The 20,050-nt window shown below is 57.4% G+C and overlaps 1 protein-coding gene across 2 annotated transcripts in view; it reads right to left on the bottom strand.

Annotated features, from left to right (window-relative positions):
* Nucleotides 1–895: 895 nt before the first annotated feature.
* The window catches only part of PDE6B (phosphodiesterase 6B), a 32,241-nt gene continuing 13,086 nt past the window's right edge, over nucleotides 896–20,050 (bottom strand). Inside the window, exons 1-20 of one of the 2 annotated variants that reach the window (XM_061421144.1) lie at nucleotides 13,194–13,489; nucleotides 12,948–13,088; nucleotides 12,786–12,860; nucleotides 11,872–11,936; nucleotides 11,029–11,095; nucleotides 10,840–10,887; nucleotides 9,970–10,119; nucleotides 9,720–9,863; nucleotides 9,336–9,401; nucleotides 8,750–8,896; nucleotides 7,623–7,730; nucleotides 7,329–7,438; nucleotides 7,126–7,213; nucleotides 6,635–6,735; nucleotides 6,292–6,399; nucleotides 5,452–5,515; nucleotides 5,059–5,133; nucleotides 3,668–3,751; nucleotides 2,425–2,572; nucleotides 902–1,651 (exon numbers count right to left, since the gene is read on the bottom strand). In XM_061421144.1, coding sequence (XP_061277128.1) covers nucleotides 1,590–1,651; nucleotides 2,425–2,572; nucleotides 3,668–3,751; nucleotides 5,059–5,133; nucleotides 5,452–5,515; nucleotides 6,292–6,399; nucleotides 6,635–6,735; nucleotides 7,126–7,213; nucleotides 7,329–7,438; nucleotides 7,623–7,730; nucleotides 8,750–8,896; nucleotides 9,336–9,401; nucleotides 9,720–9,863; nucleotides 9,970–10,119; nucleotides 10,840–10,887; nucleotides 11,029–11,095; nucleotides 11,872–11,936; nucleotides 12,786–12,860; nucleotides 12,948–13,088; nucleotides 13,194–13,271 — 1,929 coding nt within the window. In that variant the 5' untranslated portion in view covers nucleotides 13,272–13,489 and the 3' untranslated portion in view covers nucleotides 902–1,589. Of the gene's footprint in view, nucleotides 1,652–2,424; nucleotides 2,573–3,667; nucleotides 3,752–5,058; nucleotides 5,134–5,451; nucleotides 5,516–6,291; nucleotides 6,400–6,634; nucleotides 6,736–7,125; nucleotides 7,214–7,328; nucleotides 7,439–7,622; nucleotides 7,731–8,749; nucleotides 8,897–9,335; nucleotides 9,402–9,719; nucleotides 9,864–9,969; nucleotides 10,120–10,839; nucleotides 10,888–11,028; nucleotides 11,096–11,871; nucleotides 11,937–12,785; nucleotides 12,861–12,947; nucleotides 13,089–13,193; nucleotides 13,490–20,050 lie in introns of those variants that run through there. The other variant, XM_061421145.1, reaches the window with a different exon arrangement.

Below are 20,050 nucleotides of genomic sequence, written 5' to 3' on the forward strand. Positions count from 1 at the left end.
CCACGTGGGAGGAGTGGGGGTGTCCTGATGCCCTTCGAGGTGGAACTTGGATTTCTCTTCTCCTTTTGCACATCCTCCTCCTGACCCCAGGTAGGGGATGTGGCCTCCTAAGGACTTTGCTGGGGTGCAGCTAGCTCTTCACTGGGCTTGGGCCTTTGTGCCTGAGAGGGCAGCAGACTCTGCCCCTGCTGGCTGTGCCTCTTCAAGCCCAGTGCGTGCGTGCCAAGTTGCTCCAGTCGTGTCCAACTCTGTGACACTAGGGACTGCAGCCTGTCAGGCTCCTCTGTCCATGGGATTCTCCAGGAAAAGAACACCAGGGTGGGTTGCTGTGCCCTCCCCCAAGGATCTTCCCGACCCCGGGAATGAACCCTTGTCTCTTAGACCTTCTGTGTTGGCAGGAGAGTTCTTCACCACTGACGCCACTTGGAAAGCCCACAAATGTTATGTATATAATAAGCGCGCGTGAGGCTTGGTGTCAAAAGTCGCTATTCCAGCTTTGTGCCTGGAGTGGACTTCCTAGGCTTCGAGCCCCAGTTCATTTGTTTTCCCTGTTTTCAGTAAAGGTGAGGCTGGAGTGCACACCCCCTAGGAGATCCTGAGGTTGGTGGGTGGCTGGCACTGGGTCTCTCTGGGAACTGGGGGGGACCCCAGTCCCATGCTCTTGTCCCCAGGTGTCATTGTGAGCTGAAGGTTGTGTGGGGCCTGTGGGTCCCCTGCACACTGCTGCCGGGAGCGCTGGGAGAACGCAGCATCTGAACCAGCCTTCACCCACGTGACCTTGCAGCACAGTTCGTGGCTGTAGCCAAGGGGAGTTTCCAGTGTCTGGAAACAATTGCTTTGAAGCTAACATTGCAAGTTAAAGTCCTTTATTTCTATCAGATATTTAGCACCCATTTCAAGTGTGAGCTGTGTTTTCTGTCTGGGTCTGACTTGGCTTTTCTTTCCGGCTGAGAACCATTTGGTTCTTGGAGGCGTGTGGTTGCTTCCATGAAGGAAACCTCAGGGGTGCAGGTGGACTTGGGCAGGCCACAGGTGCGGGTCCCTCAGCAAGGTTCAGACCAGGTCCCGGCAGCATTTATTAACACATTATTTCTGCACAGATCACTGAGCTCTGATCACTGGTCTCACAACCTGGACCTTTCTGGCAGGATTTCTGGTTGGTCACAAATGAATGTCCTCTGCCACATAAAAAAGAGCAGCATGTTTTCTTTTGATTTTATTCTAAATTTCTATTCACATATTTGTTCCTAAACCAGATGAGAACTGGCAGCCATGTATCCATTTCTCCACCTGTATACACATAAACACGTGTGCAGTTGTGAACATATTCACCCAGTGCTCTCAGACACACAGCTCACAGATCTCCTGGTGGTGTGATTATGTATCCAAAAGTTGGGGTAAGGTAGGCTACACTGTTCAGATCATTCGTCATTGGCTTTAGTTCATAAAAACACAAGCCTTAAAAAAGTTCAAAGTATCCAAAATGGTCTTCAGTCATTTTCTCAGGCTCCCTAACCTCTTGTACCAGTGGTTAGAGGCGGGGTCCCAGGGTGGGGGTGGGGTGTGGGGCAGGGGGCCCGCGGACCACCTCAGAGGATGCGGCAGGTAGAAGACCGGGGTGCCGGGCCGCCGTTGCAGATTTCTGTGCCCACTGCAAGAGAAGACAAGACGGTGAGCGAGGACCATGAGTGGCCCAGCGCCTCCATCCTCCCTGCAGGGGGAAGGGCAGGGCAGGGGCTGGTCTGCCTAAGCCGATTAGCCCGGCTGATCCTAATTTAGTTCTGGTGACGCTCCAGCAGTGGCCTCGCAGCTGGCTGGTTTCTGTTGGTTCTCTCCCCTGCGGACGTTTCAGAGAATGGTGATGACAGCTGCAGAGCACAAGCAAGGCTCGAGGACTCTGATGTGGGGGCACCGGCTGGTGCCAATGGAGCCGTGCTCCCACAGTGCTGGGGATGGGGTGGGGAACAAGCTCTGCGCCTGGGGCGGGAGCACCATGCGTGCTGACCCCTAGCTTGCTTCTTAGGTTCCATGGGTCTGCTGTTTCAGCTCTGAGGCTGGCATGGGAGCGTAGATAGAGTTTATGAACTACTTAAGAGGGAACCGCTGGTTGATGATGGGAACAGAGTTCCTGAGTTGGCTTTCCTCCCCTTTATAAAGGTGACGTCCCTCCAGAATCCCTTGACTCGGACCCCGAGCAGGCCCTTTCAGACTGGGCTCATCAGCCACCCTGAGTCAACCAGCCTGTTCCTAGGGGATGGGCCTCCCTCTGGAAGGGTGGCCGTCTGTGCAGCCCGGAGTCCAGGCACCCTGACCACAGGGCCACCCGAAGCCTGCCAGGGCCAGATGAGTGTCGCCTCACACCCGCCCCCTGCAGGCCAGGGCCAGGCTGCGTGGCCTTGGTTGAGGCTGGAGTGGAGCCCAGACCTTTCTTGGCCGTCGTCTCTTTTTTCTGGTCCTCCTCCAGGGCCTTCACCTTGGCTTCGTACTCATCAGCCAAGGCCTTCCACTCCTTCCTGTTGTTCTGCAGCCGGTCAAACATGGGCAGGATCTCCTCGTGGAAGCGGGAGAACTCCTGGAAAGGAAACAGAAGTCAGACCACATCCCTAGTGGCTCCTGGGTGGGCTGGGCCAGAGGTGGGGTGGTTAGAGATGCCACATCCCCAGCAAAGACCTAAAAAGGGAGAAGGCCTTGTGGTTTGTGTCCTTGAGGTTGGAACAGGAGCTACGGGGTGAGGTCCTGAAGAACAGAAAACATCCAAGCAGAAAGGACATTCCCTAGCAAGGGGGCTGAGAAGGCTGGGCAGATGTGCGGGTCCTGGGGCTCCTTCACCCTCATGCAGACATCGCATGTCACACAGAGCACATGCTCACACATGCACACGTGTGGACACACAAGCTGTGCGGGTAGATGGAGGCGGGGAAGGCACAGGGGGGCAGTGCCTGGTGGGCCCCGGCAGTGAACCTGAGGACCAGCACGTGCGTCCTGGTCCCGGCTTCCTCCCAGCACTGACTCCAGCCCCTGGTGGAGGCAGAAAAGGGAGCTGGTGCTTCAGTAAAGGGAAGCACAAGGCCTTGGGGGCTGAGGTGGGGAGTGGGACAACGTGGTCAGAACCCAACACCCTTCTTGGAGTATGGGGCTACCCCTGAGACTGCAGCCAACAGTCATGGCGGCTGACCTTTGGGAGGGCTCTGCCCCCACCCCTGGCCAGTCCCCAGAGCCAAGGTCCAGCGCCTGCGCCAGGTCCTTGGCTCGCATCCCACTGCCCCCGGCTCTGCTCAGCTGTTTGCGGGGCCGGGCGCACCCAGCTGGAGGCTGGACCACCCCCATCTTCCCAGAGCTCAGACCCTGAATGGATGCACCGCACATACCCTGCAGTTGGTGCCTTGACAACACTGTGCAGGCTCTGCATGGGGGTGCCTTTAGATGGGGTTCGGGAAGGGATGTTTGGGGTGTGACATCAGGGTGTGCAGGAGGACGTTCTGGGAGGGAGAGATTGGGGTGGGAAATTTCATGATCCTTCTGAGGAACTGACAGGGAGGGGACCCCCTTGGGGTGAGGCTGATGGTTTTGAGTTTCAGTGCGGATTTGAGCGGGAAGGAGCCCCACAGCAGCCCCCGTCTCACCCTTCCCCTGCAAACCCAGCCAGGCCCTGGGCTGCCCTACTCACCTTGTACACAAACGTGCACACGAAGTCGATGAAGCCGACCTGTAGCTTGGGGAGCTCAGCTGCCTTGTTCCGGTCCATCATTGGCTTAAGGGGGAGCAGGGACACCGTGAGGCCTCCGACACCTCCCTGAGCCTCAGGACTCAGCTCCACCCCAACGTGATGAGCCTGTCCATGTAGGGCTCACCTTGGAAGGGAAACCCAGGAGCCCCCACTCCCCTCCAAGACACTGTGCCATTCTGGGGAGCTGCCCTAGGTGGTGCTGGGCCCCTGCCGCGCCAGCCCTGGTGTGGCGCTTGGAGCCAAGTTCCTCCAGCTCCCCCATGAGCTATCCATGGTCCTGACCCGAGACCTGGCCCCCAGCTCCTAAGGGGCAAAGCCCAGATACTCTGAAGGAGCTGATTTAGTGTCCAGCCTCTGGACTATCCCCCTGAGCTGCCTCCTGGCAGTCTCTTCCTCAAAGCTGCCCGTTGTCTGGAGCTCAGCGTGCTGGAGTGAGTCATGCAGGACCCTAGCGGTCTAGCCCAGGGAGACAGGCTGCCTGTCCTCCCATCAAGATGCCGGGTTGGTCAGGGCACCCTTTCCTGCAGTCTGCACCTGGCCCCCGGTCTTCGCAGCCCCATGCTCAGAGAGCTCGTCAGAGGCTGGAGTTGGCCTGTGAGACCAAACCTCCCTCCGTCTCTTCTGGTCATTGTTGGGCAGTGCTCGTGTCCTTATCCCCATGCAGGTACCAGTTCGGTCTAGCAACAGATTCCTGACCCCCACATTGCTGACCCAAAGATCCTGGCATCCTGTGGGCCTGTGGGCAGATGGAGCTCCAGGTACACCAAGACTGCCTCCCTCTCTCACCTCCACTCCTGTGAGGCCTGGTGACTGTGGGCATGGGTCCAAGCCCCCGTGTCCTTCCAGTAGTGGGCAGTCCTGCTCTGCATACCACCCCAGCCCTGCTGCACACTCCCCACCTCGGCTACTCTCTCCACGGCCACAGCCATGTCCAGGTGAGCCCTGGACTCTGGCCACCACTCCCCCTCCCAGCACTCTTCCCATGGGCCAGGCCTGCCACACCCTGAGCCTCCCTGGAGCAGCTCGCAGCCACACAGGGGCTCACCCCAGAGCTGCCTGGGCCCACGGGGGCTTTCGGCCAGGAGCTGCAGCCTGGCTCTGCAGCTTTGGCAACAGCTTTCCGCCTCTGCGGGGGATCACATCTTTACCCAATCCTTGTATTTCCACAACTTTACCCAGATCCAGGCTCACGTCACATGACCCCACAAAGTGAGAGTTAGGCCCCAGGATTCCAGAACCCCTGGGGGTCCTCAGTCTGGGCCCAGCCCCAAGGGCCCTGGGAGCTCCCAAGGGCCGGGACAGGTGTGGAGGATACTGGAGGCGACACTCACGATGGGCTGCTGATCCAGAACCGTCCTCTCCAAGTCCCCTTGCTCCCAGAACTCAGCTGCCACCAGCAGAGCAACCTGAAAGGCGCACAGAAGGCAAGCACCGGTGGGCTCAGCGCTTGCTCAGATACTGTCCTGAGATGCTGCCAGGACGGCCGGGGCCCTCAGCCTTCTGTGTCCCAGACTCTGGTGGCCCAACTACTGAGGCTACACTGCTGTGGTGCCCAGGAGCACAGCAGCCTCCTCCAGGGTGGCGGCTCTGGCTGGGCCCCAGAGCTGGGCAGCTGCCTTCGCCTCACCTTGCAGACAAGTGGGGCTGTTTCCCTCCCCCAGGCCCCACTTAGATGCAACCCCATGGGGACTGGCAAGACGTCTGGGGACCCACATGACTCTGACCTTGCTCTGGACTTCCCAGGGCTTGGTGATGGCAGACAGGTCACACGCCGTCATCATCATGGCCCTGCGGGCAGATGGAGCTCCAGGTGCGCCCAGCCTGGCCTCCCTCCCTGCCCCACCCTGCAAGGCCTGGTGTCCCTGGGGGCACAGAGCCACGCGCCAGCGTCTGCAGTAGTGGGCGCCCCACCCTGTGCACCACTCCAGCCCTCCCCTGTCACCCCAGGCCGCCAGGGATGAGTCAGCAAGCGTTTCCTGGGGGCCCATGATTTACACATAGCTCCTCATTGGGCCCGGAGAAGGCGAAGGCACCCCACTCCAGTACTCTTGCCTGGAGAATCCCATGGACGGAGGAGCCTGGTGGGCTGCAGTCCATGGGGTCACTAAGAGTTGGACACCGCTGAGCAACTTCACTTTTCACTTTCATGCATTGGAGAAGGAAATGGCACCCCACTCCAGTACTCTTGCCTGGAGAATCCCAGGGACGGGGGCGCCTGGTGGGCTGCCGTCCATGGGGTCGCTCAGAGTCGGACACGACTGAAGCGACTCAGCAGCAGCAGCAGCGGCCACATTAGGCCACTGGGACAGGCCTGGGCCTGGACTAGTTCTGAATCTCCACTTTGCAGATGAAAGAGTGGAGGCTCATAACATGAGCAAATTATTTAACGGTGGACTCGGGCTGTCTGGTCCCAAATCCTGCAGCCTCCCCCGAAAGGAGAGCGGCTGGGGTGGGAGCATGGGCGCTGTCCGGAAGTGAGCTGCCCTGCTCTGGGCTCCCAGTCCCGCCCGCGGAGCTTTGCAGGAGGCGCTGCAATCGAGGGGCGGAGCCGCGCGCCTGCTCACATGACGATCTCCTTCCTCGTGGTCTCCAAGGACAGGTACTCCACCCAGCTCTTCCTGTCCTCGTAGTTCTTGGACTCATCCACAATCTTCTGGAACATCGTCCTTTTTCTGAACCGGAAGGACAAAGGGAGGGAGTCGACCCCTCCCCCCCACCCCCGCAGGACCCCGGCAACGTGTCCTCCTTGGTCTGAGCCCCACCCACCCTCCCAGAGAGGATCCGAGGCCAGAGTCCAGGCCTGGGGCGCCGGAGCGGGGCACGTCTGTCTGGGGCCCCAGGTACCCCTCTACCGGCTCCTTCCCAGCAGGGCCCCGGGGCGCCAGCGGGGCGGTGGGCGGCACCCACTTGAAGTAGAGCGCCAGGTCTGTGGCGATGATGGCGATGTCCATGAGGTGGATCACGTGCTCGTGCTGCCGCCGGTTCAGGTTCTGGTAGATGTTAAGGGTCTGCGGGGGTGCGGGGGGTGCTCCTGTCACAGCCGCGCCCCCTTCTGTGCCTGTCCCCGAGTCCCTCCTGGAGGCCGTCCATCTGTCCCTCCCCATGTTGCTGGCCATCTTCTACCCAAGGGTCATGGGCCCCAGACACCGGTGGCTCCGTATTGCACTGGGGGGCATCTAACGCCCACCTTCCCTCAACACCCGGAATATGAGCCCCCGCCCTCAGGGGGCATTTCCAAACGGGAAACACCAGGGGTGCCATCACCCCCATCGCTTCAAAGCCTGCCTCCCTTCTCCAGCCCAGAGCGATGTGGTGTGGTTGCTGGCGGTGGAGGTTCAGGGGAGTGGGCGCAGGTCAGCAGGCCAGGGCCTACGGGAGAGTGAGGGGAGGACACGGACCTCCTCGGAGAGCAGGAACTTCCCGAACTCCAGGTGGTGTCGCTCCAAAATCGAGGAGCCGTGGAGCTTGGCTAAAGGGTTCTGGGACCTGTCACAGAGGTTTGGCTAAGAACAAGCAGCGGGCAGAGGCCCCAGGGCAGCCTGTGTGCCCAGCACCCCAGGGAAGGGGCGGCACCCTCAGAGGGCCCAGGACCTGCGCCTACTTCATCTGGTAGAGGTTGTTGGTGCCCCGATGGTCAATGTCATGGCACAGGCCGGCGGTCACCATGGCAAAGGCCTCCAGGTCCGTGTAGTAGCTCTTCAGCTTGCCTGTCTGCAGAGACAGGTGCCCAGATTCTTGCCCTGCCTGGCCCCCGGGGAGCTCAGTGGAGCCCGCCACCCCTCCCCAGCTTGGGTGCCTGCCACCCGCTTCCGGGCCCTTGAAGGCTGCACCTCCAGGCTCCTCCCAGCCCCGTCAAACAGGGTGCCCTCTCCCCACGTGCGCCCCGGCCACGCACCATGAGCAGCGTGAACATGGTCTGGGCCACGTTGAAGCCGTGGCGCCAGTTGTGGTAGGTGATTCTCCTGTAGCCCTTGCTCACGGAGAACAGGAACCGCACCAGCACCTGCGGGAGGTGAGACACGGGGTCCAGGCACCGCAGTGCCCCGTCCCAGCGACGCACTTCCAGCTGACGGCAGTGTGAAAGGCTCACGTCCCTGCCCGTCCCACGGCCCTCCTGTCCACTGGCCTCCAGCTGCCTTCCTGGGTGGCACCTCGGGGTGGACGAGGGGTGGAAGGGGTGTGGACCGGAGACATGGAAGAGGGGCGGGCAGGGGGCCGGCGGGAGGTGGAGGAGGGGCGCGTGGGGGGCGGGCCGGGGGGGGGGTGCGGACGACGGTGGACCCAGGGCGAATGAAGGGGGGACGAGGGGCGGATGTGGGTGGGCGGGGAGTGGACGGAAGCGGACGCCGGGCGGACGCCGGGGGCAGGGAGCCGGAGGAGCGGAGCTGAGGCCGAGAACACTTCCAACATCCACAGGATGCCTGGGGCCTCCATCCTGTTGCCAAACCTCAGGTCGGGAAAGGACCCCAGGCGAGGGGCCTGGGATACTTTAGAAGAAAATGTCCATTTCAGCCGTGGGCATCTGAGTGGGGCAGGATGTGTGGGCACTGGGGCACACAGTGGTGGAGAAAGAGGTGGTTGGTTGCTGAAGGTCCAGAGGCTTAGGGGCAGCAGGAGGGTGAACCTTCTTCTGATGGGCAGTTGGGTTTGGATGATAGAACCCGGGCTCAACCACCGCTTCCACAGCCGTTTTTAGGGCCAGAAGTTATCTGGGATTCCTGCATTCTGTTAGTGTTTTCTATAATGTGTTTATGTGTGTTTTCCCTTAGTTTTTACGCCTGCTGCTGCCCTGTGATGTGTGTGATCAGACTGCCTGCAGCCCCGTGGTATCACGCTCTCCGTCCGTCCGTCTGTCCAGCCACGTAGGCTCCACACACTTGCCGTGTGTGTTTTGCCAGCCCACACTGTCCATTCTGTGCGGACATGGCTTGCCCCCAGACTTCCTGCGGGAACTGGGATCCGGATCATCTCTCTGTGACCTCCTGGGAAAGCTGGGACCCTGGATCACAAATGAGCCCTCACCTCCTGGGGGATCTGGAACTTTCGAACCACACCCAGCTCATAGTACATCTGGATACCGCATTTGACCAGCTCCAGTTCCGTGCACTCCAGGTCCGAGAAGTGGAACTCATAGATGTCGAACTTGGCGGGCCCGGGCAGCACTTCCTTCTGTGGGAGGGACGGTGGGGCTGAGGGGCAGGCCCGCCGGAGCCCCGCCTGCTCCTCAGCTTCTCTCAGGGATCCTCTGTCCAGCCTCAGACACGCCAGGTGTCTCTTAACTTTGGCTGCAGCCTGAGGTGCTCTCAGCCCCTCCTGGTTCAACCCTTTCCTCTCCCCTTCTCCCGCCAGTGGCCCAGCAGCAAGAATTTGCCCGCTGGGCAAGTGAAGTTGTGAGGGAAATACAGATACACACATGCGTGGGCACACGCAGATATCGGCAAGGACCTGTGAATACACAGGCAGGTGGAAGGATACACGGACGCACGCGATCACAGGGATGGGCGGGCGTATTCAGCACAGACACCGCAGGACCTCCCTCTGCCACCTGGGGTGGCACCTCCCCTCGCTCAGGGCTCCTTGGGCCCCCGGGGCGGGGCCAGACTCTGACCAGGATTTTCCCCAGCTCGTCCTCCTCGCAGTCGGCAGGCTCCTTCCCGAGGCGTTCTCTGGTTGGCTGGGAGAGAAGACGTGCTATGAGACGGTGATGGCGTCAACTGCACCTTTCGTGGCTGTGGGACTGAGTGATCCCTCGGGGAGCCCCAGCCGGAGCCTCTGGCCTCAGAAACGGTGGCGGCGGCCTCGGACTGGCTCTTGTTCCCTCCACACCAGTCCAAGCTCTCTGCCTGGACGGTGATGGTGGAGCCCTCACACAGCACGACCAGAGGGGCTGGGGTCCCTGCTAGGGGCCTGCGGCCGGGCAGGGAGCCCCGGGCGGTGTGGTGTGTGCAGGTCTAGGCCACACCCCTGCTCCCCGTGGGAGAGCCGGACGCACCAGGATCAGCTGGATTTCCTCTCTGTCACATCTCACGTGGTACAGGACCATGTCTTGGGCGATGTCCTTGCGGTTCTCCAGCTTGTTCATCTTGTCGTAGGTGTCAGTGTTCAGCACCGACCAGCCCAGGAACTGTGTGAGAGACTGCAGGCGCACGTCACCCCCATGGGCGCCCTCGGGGCCGCTCCCAGGCCTGGGTCCCACACCCCCCGGGGTAGTCTCCGGAACCCCGCCTGTGACAGGTGTTTACCTCCATCAGGACTTCATCCTGCTCATCGAAGGGCTTCCCGTCCTTCCTGTTGTAAAATGTCGCGACCCCCACGATCTCCTCCTTCTTGTTGACGATGGGCATGGAGAGGACGTTCTTGACGATCCACCCAGAGTCGTCCAGAGGCCCCTCCTGGCGGGAGAGTTGTTCAGAGCTGACCGCTGCCCTGGGTCTGACCCTGGCCTGGGCCTGCTTGTCACCCAGGGAGCGTGAACCTCGCTTCTTCTGCCCTCAAAGGGCAGAGGCTGGGTCCCTGCTCCCATCTGGCGGCCCACCATGCCCGCGAGCCAGCGGTGACCTCTTCCTGGAAGAGGGAAGACGTCCGCCAAGGTGCCTCACCGTGCGAGCGCTGCAGTCACATCGGTTCCCGCTCTTGGAGGCCGCCCCCACCCCGCCTGGCCCTGCGCTCGACTGAATGCTCTGCTGCTAAGTTCCCAATAATTGCCAAACAAGGGGCCTGGCATTCCCCCGGGCCCCACAGACAGTGTGGTGGGTCCCCGCTCACGTTCCACTCATGGTTGGCCAGTGAAATATGGACCCTGGCCGGTTCCTGGAGGGGGCCCTGAAAGATAAAGCGCAGTTCCACCCGTCCACGTGACCTGGGCCTCCTTTGGAAAAGAGCCCACCCCGGTAGTGCGTCCCCAGAGGGAGCAGACGTGAACCCTCGCTGGGTGCAGCCGCAACCACCCAAGCAGCAGACCTGTGTGCACGGAACATGCTGTGCTGCCCTTAGCCTGTGAGGTCTGAGGTTGTTTCTTAAGCAGCAAAAACGAATTCAGTCCATCATTTCTGAACCACAACATTTTTTTTCCTAAAGTACAGTACACATTCCATTAATGAATAGACAGATACCTGAAAATTGAACATTTCGTCGGCAGGGGCATTCATAATATTACAGATCTGAAAAAGGATCAGAAACACAATTTCACTTGAAGCGGCCAAATATAGAGTATGATTCTAAAATAGACTGTCCAGTCTGATGAGCTTCTACGTAGGCAAAGCTGGGGCACTTAGGCCTCTGGGAAGGGCTGGGGGACTCACAAAACCGCTTTCTGCCACGTAGGTTGGAAGGCCGCTGGCAAGGGCCCAGTGGTCAGCTGGGGGTGAGCTGTGGGGAGAGAAGCAAAGGGCGGTGGGCAGGCGCTCGGGTGTGTGTGCGCTGATTCCCTTCCCCGGGCTCTGGGTGGGTGTGGGAAGCTGGCAAAGACTTGAAGAAGGGGAGGGCAGGCCAGGGCTGGGTCTGGGGACACCTGAGCTGTGTCGTGCCTCCTTCTCTGCCCGTGAAGAGGCCCCCTCTTCCTGGGAGCCACAGGCTTCCCCCAGGCAGGCCTGGCTCTGGGTCCTGCTTGCTGCATGGGCCCCGCGGGTGGGGTCCTGATGGGCTCTGGGGCTCGTACAGCTGTGCGGCTGTGGGGCTGGAAGTGGCCAGCTGCCGCCCCCTCTCTCCAGGCTGCCCTCAGCCCTGTTGGTTCTGCTGCCCGCTGGGCTGGTCCCTCCAGTCCCACCGCCCGCACCGCCCCCCGCACCCCCCGCCCCCGGCTGTGCAGTGTCAGGCCTCCCTGGAGACTCCGCCTGCGGGCTGGCCGGGTGAACCAAGATGAGACCCTAAGGGCCTCAAAGGCCAGTCGCTGCTGAGAGGGCCACCCGGACAGCTCTGCTGAGCCTTGAGTCCACATCAGTGTTCGTGGGACGTCAGGCCTCCTCGTGACCCCATGCATTTCCTCCCAGACCATTGAGTCAGTCTCTGTCCTGCCTCACCCCGCGGCACAGGGAGCGTCAAAGGGTGTGGGGGCGAGCCAGGGGCTGCGGACTCTGCCGTGACGGGCCCTCAGCCCCGTCCAGCCCGGGCCCTCGGGTAACACTTCTCAGAACCCTGACACTTACGGGATGACCTTGATGTCTTCCTTGCCGTGGAGGATGTAGTCTATGACTTTGTAGAAGAGGATTTCCTGAGAAGCAGACCGCAGAAGGCATGAGGGGCTCCCCGATGGGACCCCCACCACACACACCACACCCACACACATGACACACCACATAAGCCCACATAATGACACGCAGGCACATGCGTGGACTGTGCACATGTGTGGACCATCACTGACTGTCCTGGGACACACGTTTGTCTTCCCTCCAGCCACGTCCCCCACACACAGACTGGCCCGTATCTGTCACACAAGTGCGTGCAGCTGAGCCAGGCCTGTGTGTCCATCTTTCACAATCACACACACACACACCTGTCTCTCTCATATAACTGGGACAAGTTGTGGTCACAGCCGGCCTCTGTGCAGAGATTCCCACATGTACTTGGCTCACAGAACCCTTGGAGTCCCTGAGACAGCCCGTTGCCACCCCACTTGACAAGAGGGGAGATTGGGTCAAGGCTCTGACGTGTGACCCCGGTTGGATGCACAACGTGTGGCTGAGGTATCTGCACACGTCCCTACCCGACTCGCACCCCTACGTGGCCCCGCTCGGGCAGATGTTAGAGCGATTTAAGACGAGGGCAGCAGGTCTGCTCAGCCAGAGCAGATGTTGCTCAGTAAACCAGGCTGACAGCCCTCTTGAGGACCAGGCCTGGCCCTTGGCCCCAGAGCACTGCAAGGGGCTGGCGCTGGGGAGACGTCCTCAGGGGCCTGCCCTCTGGAGCGGTCAGAGGGCCAGGCAGCCCTCCACCCTGTCCTCGCCTCGCCACAGCCTCCCGAGCCTTCCCTCCCACCCGGGTCAGCTGGGGCGACCCCTCCCCATGGTGGAGCTGGGCCAGGAAGCCGGGTGCAGGGCAGGCCTGTCACCCTGCGACTTACTCGGCCGTCAGGTGTGCGGGGGCCCGAGTACGCCTGGGCCTCTCCCATCAGCACGGGCCACACATCAAAGAATTCCTGGAAGAGAAGAGAAGGGAGCGGGGCACCAGCTCAGCGGCAGAGCAGGACGAGGCGGCCAGGGGCCTGTGGGCGCCAGGGCCTCACCTTCTCCTTGGTCATGTCCAGGAGGCCCACCGAGTACCGGTCACAGTTCAGATAGGCCCGTACAGTGTAGAAGGCCTTGTGAAACTGCCTCTCGATGTCTGTCAGCTCCTCAAACACCTTGTTGGCCGACCACAGCAGCACCTGGGGGGTGACACACCACTGCGTCCGTGGCCACACACCCCCGTCTGCACAGCAGCACCCGAGTGAGGTCTGCCACACCCGAGACACACACTTTCACACACGCACACGGAGCCCGGGACGCGGACAGGGGCGCCTCTCCTGGCGTCTCTGCAGGGTGCCAGCGCCCGAGGTTTGATCCAGCATGTGGCCCTCGGCTCCCTGCCTCAGGGTCCCCGGAAGCTTCCTGGCAGGTAAGTTCTCCAGGCTTTGGCCACATCCCCGCCACTCACTCCTCGGTGTTGGCCTCAGGCTGTGGTGGTGAGTGAATGAAAATTTAGATCAATTGCCATGAGCTTGAAAGGCAGAGCTCTGACCAGCCAGCCTTCCATAACTAGCCTGTGAGAAGCTGGGGCTTGAGGACACGAATTTGTTGTTTTCGGGACGTCAGGCACTTTTGTGGTCTCTGCAAAGCAAGTTGAGAGCGAGAATGCACTGACACGCTCTAGGAGGGCCTAGCCAGACCCTGCCCGGGACATCAGCCCCCAACCAGGCCGGCTGCTGTGCAGGGTCAGCCTCCTGCCCCCCGCCCCCTACCCCCACCCCCGACCTCTTCAGCAGCGCCCCAGGCCGGACCCTCTAGGCCCCACCCCTTCACACACACTCACCGCCTCCCCGCCTTCTGATCTGTAAGGAGGGCGGCCTGGTGCCCGGTCCCTCCTCCTCCACCACGAGGAGCCAGCCTCCTTGCCTGGCTCCCTTCCTGCCAGTTTGTGAGCATGTGTGACAATGTGTGCATCTGAGAGTGAGTGTGTGCACGTCAGTCACCTGTGCCTCTACCCCAGAGGCCTTCTGAGCTCTTTGGTACCAGTCCTGGTGAGAGCAGAACCCATGTCACAAATGTTGAGGGGTGGGTGGTCGGGTGCCCAGGTATGTCATGGACAGCTGAGCTTGGGGGTGGGGGTGTCTGGGCTGCAAGCCTAATTTTTGAGCCATCTGAGTACTTCAGTCCCAAAACCTGTCCTCTAGGAGAGGGATGGAGTGAGGAGGAAAGGGCGCGGGCATCACAGTGCAGCCTCTAGGGGAGACCTCACTCCAGCTCCACCTTGCCCCTCCAGTGCCACAGCTGGACCAAGGGCCAGTCCCCACACTGGATGCTGCTCTGAAGCAGGCTATCTTGGCCCCAAGGAAATGGGTGCTCAGCGGATCAGGCAGCGTGTCCACAGTGGTTTGAAGCCAGGTGTGAGGCCCACCCCAGGCCTCTACCTTCCCCTTCTTCCTTTTTCTCTCTGACTTGAGTCTGGGGTACCGTCTGATGGGATGAAGGCATCTTAGGGGTTACCGGTAGCCACTGCCATACCAGGTTTTAGAGCGTTCCAGCCCCCAGCCAACACCCCGATCCCCCAGCCAGAAGGTCCTCAGCCCCCAGCCAACACCCTGATCCCTTCTGGAACTGCCCCACTGACTGCTGAGTGTTCTAGAACTTCGTCTAAATGGATTCATGCAGTGCCTGTCCCACGCCCGCCCCCCTCTGCCTGTCCCACATCTGTCTGGGGCGGCTCTTCCCAGACCAGTCTGCCCTCCTGCCTCTGTGGGCCCTTGGACTGCTTGTCTCGACTGCTGCAAACTGTGCTGTCTCGGTGGTGCCCCTGGAGCCCCTTCTCTGTCTGAGTGACCAGGAGCCTGTGGTTGGCAGGAGCTGCAGTGTAGCCCTTCACAGATTCATCAGGGGCGCTCCTCTTTAATGTTCCAAGATGAAATCTGGGAGGGGCCACTTGGTGACCCTGGAAGTGAGGGGCATCCAGCTGCATCTGGGGACAGATAATGCAGAGGCCTGTGCTGCCCCTGGGGTGGGGAGGCTGGCCTGTGAGGCCTAAGCTCATGCTCATACTATGGGGGGGATATCAGGCCGCTGGGAGGGCAGGGGGCAGATGGGAAAGGTGACCCAGAGGCCCTGGGCAGCTTGAGCTCCCAAGGCCCTTATTTAGGGGCAAGTTCTTCAATCTTAAAGAATTTTGAGAATCACTTGTTAAACACAGCCATTATTCAAGTTAAATAATGTTAACTTAAAAATTAAGAAAATTAGGGAATTCCCTAGCTGCTCACTGGTTGGGACTCTGTACTGTCAGTGCTGAGGGTTTGGGTTTGATCCCTGATCAGGGAACTAAGATCCCACAGGCCACATGGCCAAAGAATGGAAAGAAAAAAAAAAGAAATTACATTAAGGCAAAAATAATAAATATGCAAATGCATGTTTCCCCGTTTCACTACAGGTGACTGTTATCCGTATGCTTATGGCTTCTGACAGTGGAAAGAAGGGTCACCCTATGATACTTCTCCCAGCCATGTGTCCAGCAACATCAGAGTGGGAGCTGCAGGGACAGGAATCAGCCTGCACTGCCCAGGGGGGGCGAGCCCGCCCCACCTTGCTGCTCCCACTCACATGTCCTGACTTCCAAACACTTCCGCATGTTCACAGATCAGGAATACGAGTAGCTTTGAGCCTGGGTGCTCTTTATGTAGCCTTGTGAGTTGGGGCACCTCTCACCTCATCCTGGGAGCGGCAGTGCACATGCTCTGTTTTTATACCAGCCAACGGGTTGTGGACAAAAGCATGGTCTGGGCAGCGTGGAGCCAAAGTTCTGTACCCCTGGGGCCTCTCGTCCAGCTGGTGCTGCAACATGGGCCGTGGGAACCGAAGCTACAGCTGGCCAGTCAGCCTCACGCAGCAGATCTGAAACTCCCACATCCCAGGGCCAAGTCTATGATTTCTTTGTTGTTTCTCTTGCCTCTGACTAAAGTGGCCAAGACACCTTCAAAAAGGGGTTGATGGGAGCCCCTGAGGCAGAGTCCATGGGAAGAATGACCAGGGCTGATCGACAGTGATTCTTGACCAGGGAGGGGGCCTAGGACCCTGGAGGATTGCTAAGATCTGTGCGAGGGAGGGGCAGGCCCTGTGCAGAGAAGCGCTTTAATTTGCAATTGGGGCTCCCCTACAGCGTGAGGAAGAAGTGGGCACCAGACTGAATCGCAGGCAATGTGGGAGCCAGGCTTTGTTCATTTCAGTCTTTTCTTTTCAAAGAGAGCTGTGAGGTAGAGCTGTGAAGTAATTAGAGTTCTTTAAAATGCTGTTCAGAGTGTAAGGTCTCAGAGGTGGCTTTCTACTGGGGTTAGGCGACATCTGAGTGGAAATCAAAGTATTTAATTGAGACATGAACACCCATTGTTGGAAGTCCCCTTTATAATTCTCACATCTGTACATGAATGTGGTCTGAAGAGCTGGAAACATCGGGTCTCTGGATGGTCGTGTTTCCTAAGTGTCAGGGATTCATTTGCTGGAATGATATTTATTGCCTGCCTTAGGACTGGTATAACTGGATGATAGAACAGACAAAAATCCTTGACTCTTAGATTCATTTTCTAATGCGGGGAGTGTAGGCTAGAACATAAACAAACAAAGCAACCAGATGGCTTGTCACGGGGAAATGAGCAAATGCAGGGGGTCCAGCAGGTGGAGATCGACGGAGGGGGGAGATGCAGGGCTAGAGTGAGGAGGTGCTCAGGTCAGGGGCGACCTGTCTACAAAGGAGCCATGGGATGTGTGGGGCAGTGTTCTTGGCAGAGGGACCAGCAAGTCCATAAGCCCTTGAGAGGAGCATGGCTGGGGTAGGATGGTGGAGTACGGAGAGGTGGGCAGGGGCTGCAGGAGAGGCCCTGAGGGCCCCCCAGTGATAGGACCTAAGTTTTCAAAGTGTGGCTCTGACTGAGTTGAGTTGGGGTGGCTAATGAGAGAGGCAGAAGGAGCGGGACCCTGAGACAGTATGCAGGAAGAGGAGCTGAAAAGTGAGGGTATCCAAAGCAAGGGCTAGGGGCTCAGAACATGACAGGCAGAAAATTAGAAACTTGGCTTCTCCAGAGATCCAACTTCCCTGGAAGGAACACAGCCCCTGGGTGAGATCTGCTGGGGGAAGGTATGTGTGGTGGGGCAGAGTCAGAAGATGCTCCCAGGCTTGCCTCCCACACCCACACCTGGGCTGTGTGGGGTGGGTTTGAATCTTGGCCTGAGGCCACTGCTTGAAGCTGCAGATAAGAATCTGGGGAAATGTCCTCACAGCAGTTAGGTTAAGGGGCCTGGTTGAGAGGAAGCTGAGAGAAAGGCAGCCTCAAAGCCAGGGTAGGATGAAAGCCACTCAGAACCCCTCCCAGGGGGACAGCCAGGCCTCACCAAGGGCAGAGGAGCATGCGGTGAGCATATGGGAAGAAATAAGGGCTGGAATTTAATGAAATACTTGAATACTACCATCCAGGAGGTTCAACACACACCAGATGGGATGAATTCAAAGACACCCAGACTATAATCAAGCTGTTGAAAGATGGAGAGACTCTTGAAAACAATGAGAGAAGAGAATCATCACACACAGGGGATCCTCACTAAGTGTATCAGCAGATTTCTCATCTGCTCTCATTTCAGCACAGAATCTGCTGAAACTTTGGGGACTAGAAGGCAGTGACCTGGTGTATGGTGGTTTAGTTGCTAAGTCATGTCCGACTCTTGCAACCCCATGGACTGTAGCCTGCCAGTCTCCTCTGTCCACGGGATTCTCCAGGCAACTCCACTCCACTGGAGTGGGTTGCCATTTCCTTCTCCAGGGGATCTTCCCATCCCAGAAATCGAGCCTGGGTCTCCTGCATTGCAGGCAGATTATTTACTGATTGAGCTGGTCTTCCCAATCCAGGCATCAAACCCAGCTCTCCCATGTTGCAGGAGGATTCTTTACCAACTGGGCCACCAGGGAAGCCCAGTCTGGTGTATTCAAAGTGCTAAAATTAAAAAAACCAAAAACCTGTCAATTAAGAATCTTGTATCTGGGAAAACTGCCCTTTAAGAGTGAGGGAGGAATTAAGACATCTCCAGAAAAACAAAAGTTGAGGGAATAAATGACCACTACAATTTCGCAGCAAGAAATGCCCTCCAGGTAAAATGAAAGGACCTCAGAACTAGAATTATTATAACAATGAAAACTAAAATATTGCTGAAATAAATTAGAGAAGACACAAATAGTTAGAAAGACATTCTTTGCTCATGAAATAGAAGACCCAATGTTGTTACCATGTCAGTACTACCCAAAGTAACCTACAAGTTCAACTAATCCCTATCAAAATCTCAATGGTGCTTTTGCAGAAGTATAAAAACACATTCTGGAGTTATATAGCAGCTCAAGGGATCGTGAATAGTTAAAACAATCTTGAGAACAACTAAAGCTGGAGGACTCATATTACCTGATTTGAAAACATAGTACAAACCTACGTTAATCAAAACATGATACTGGCATAAAGACAGCCATATAGACCAATGGAAAGCTTACAGAGTCCAAAAATAAACCCTGGCATATATTATTTTTGACAAAAAAATCCAAGACCATTCAATGGGGAAAGAGTTCAGTTCAGTTCAGTTCAGTCACTCAGTCGTGTCTGACTCTTTGCAACCCCATGAACTGCAGCACGCCAGGCCTCCCTGTCCATCACCAACTCCCGGAGTTCACTCAAACTCATGTCCATCGAGTCGGTGATGCCATCCAGCCATCTCATCCTCTGCTGTCCCCTTCTCCTCCTGCCCCCAATCCCTCCCAGCATCAGAGTCTTTTCCAATGAGTCAACTCTTCGCATGAGGTGGCCAAAGTACTGGAGTTTCAGCTTTAGCATCATTCCTTCCAAAGAACACCCAGGGCTGATCTCCTTTAGAATGGACTGGTTGGATCTTCTTGCGAAAGAGTAGTCTTTTCAACAAATGGTGCCAGGAAAACTGGATATCCATAAGCAAAATGATGAAGTTGGACCCTTACCTCACATCATAAGCAAAAATAAACTCAAAATGGATCAAGACCTAAAAGTAAGATCTAAAACTATGAACTTAGAAGAAAATACAGAAAAAAAGCTTCCTGACATTGGATTTGGCAATGATTGCTTCAGTTCAGTCATTCATTCGTGTCCGACTCTTTGCGACCGCATGAACCACAGCACGCCAGGCCTCCCTGTCCATCACCAACTCCCAGAGTCCACCCAAACCCATGTCCATTGAGTCGGTGATGCCATTGAACCATTTCATCCTCTGTCATCCCCTTCTCCTCCTGCCCTCAATCTTTCCCAGCATCAGGGTCTTTTCAAATGAGTCAACTCTTCACATTTGGTGGCCAAAGTATTGGGGTTTCAGCTTCAACATCAGTCCTTCCAATGAACACCCAGGACTGATCTCCTTTAGGATGGACTGGTTGGATCTCCTTGCAGTCCAAGGGACTCTCAAGAGTCTTCTTGCTTATAACTGATTGCTTAGATATAACATTATGACTGACAACAAAAGAAAAAATAGGCAAACTGGACTTCCTGAAAATAAAAAACTTTTGTGCATTGAAAGACACCATTAACAGAGTCAAAAGGGAGGGAGAAAATATCTCCACAGCAGGAGAAAATATTTGCAAATCACACATCTGGTAAGAGATTAATACAAAGATTATGTAGAGAACTACTAAAATTCAACAACAAAAACAAACAGCCAGATTAAAAAATGGGCAAAGAACCTGAATAGACATTTCTCCAAAGAAGAAATACAAATGGCCAATAAACATGAAAAGATGATCAATATCAGTAATCATTAGTTAGTTCAGTCGCTCAGTCTTCTCCGACTCTTTGCGACCCCATGAACTGCAGCACACCAGGCCTCCCTGTCCATCACCAACTCCTAGAGTTCATTCAGACTCACGTCCATCGAGTCGGTGATGCCATCCAGCCATCTCATCCTCTGCTGTCCCCTTCTCCTCCTGCCCCCAATCCCTCCCAGCATCAGAGTCTTTTCCAATGAGTCAACTCTTCGCATGAGGTGGCCAAAGTACTGGAGTTTCAGCTTTAGCATCATTCCTTCCAAAGAAATCCCAGGGCTGATCTCCTTCAGAATGGACTGGTTGGATCTCCTTGCAGTCCAAGGGACTCTC

The sequence above is a fragment of the Bos javanicus genome, chromosome 6, assembly GCF_032452875.1.
Source record: "Bos javanicus breed banteng chromosome 6, ARS-OSU_banteng_1.0, whole genome shotgun sequence".
Classification (NCBI taxonomy): Eukaryota; Metazoa; Chordata; class Mammalia; order Artiodactyla; family Bovidae; genus Bos; species Bos javanicus.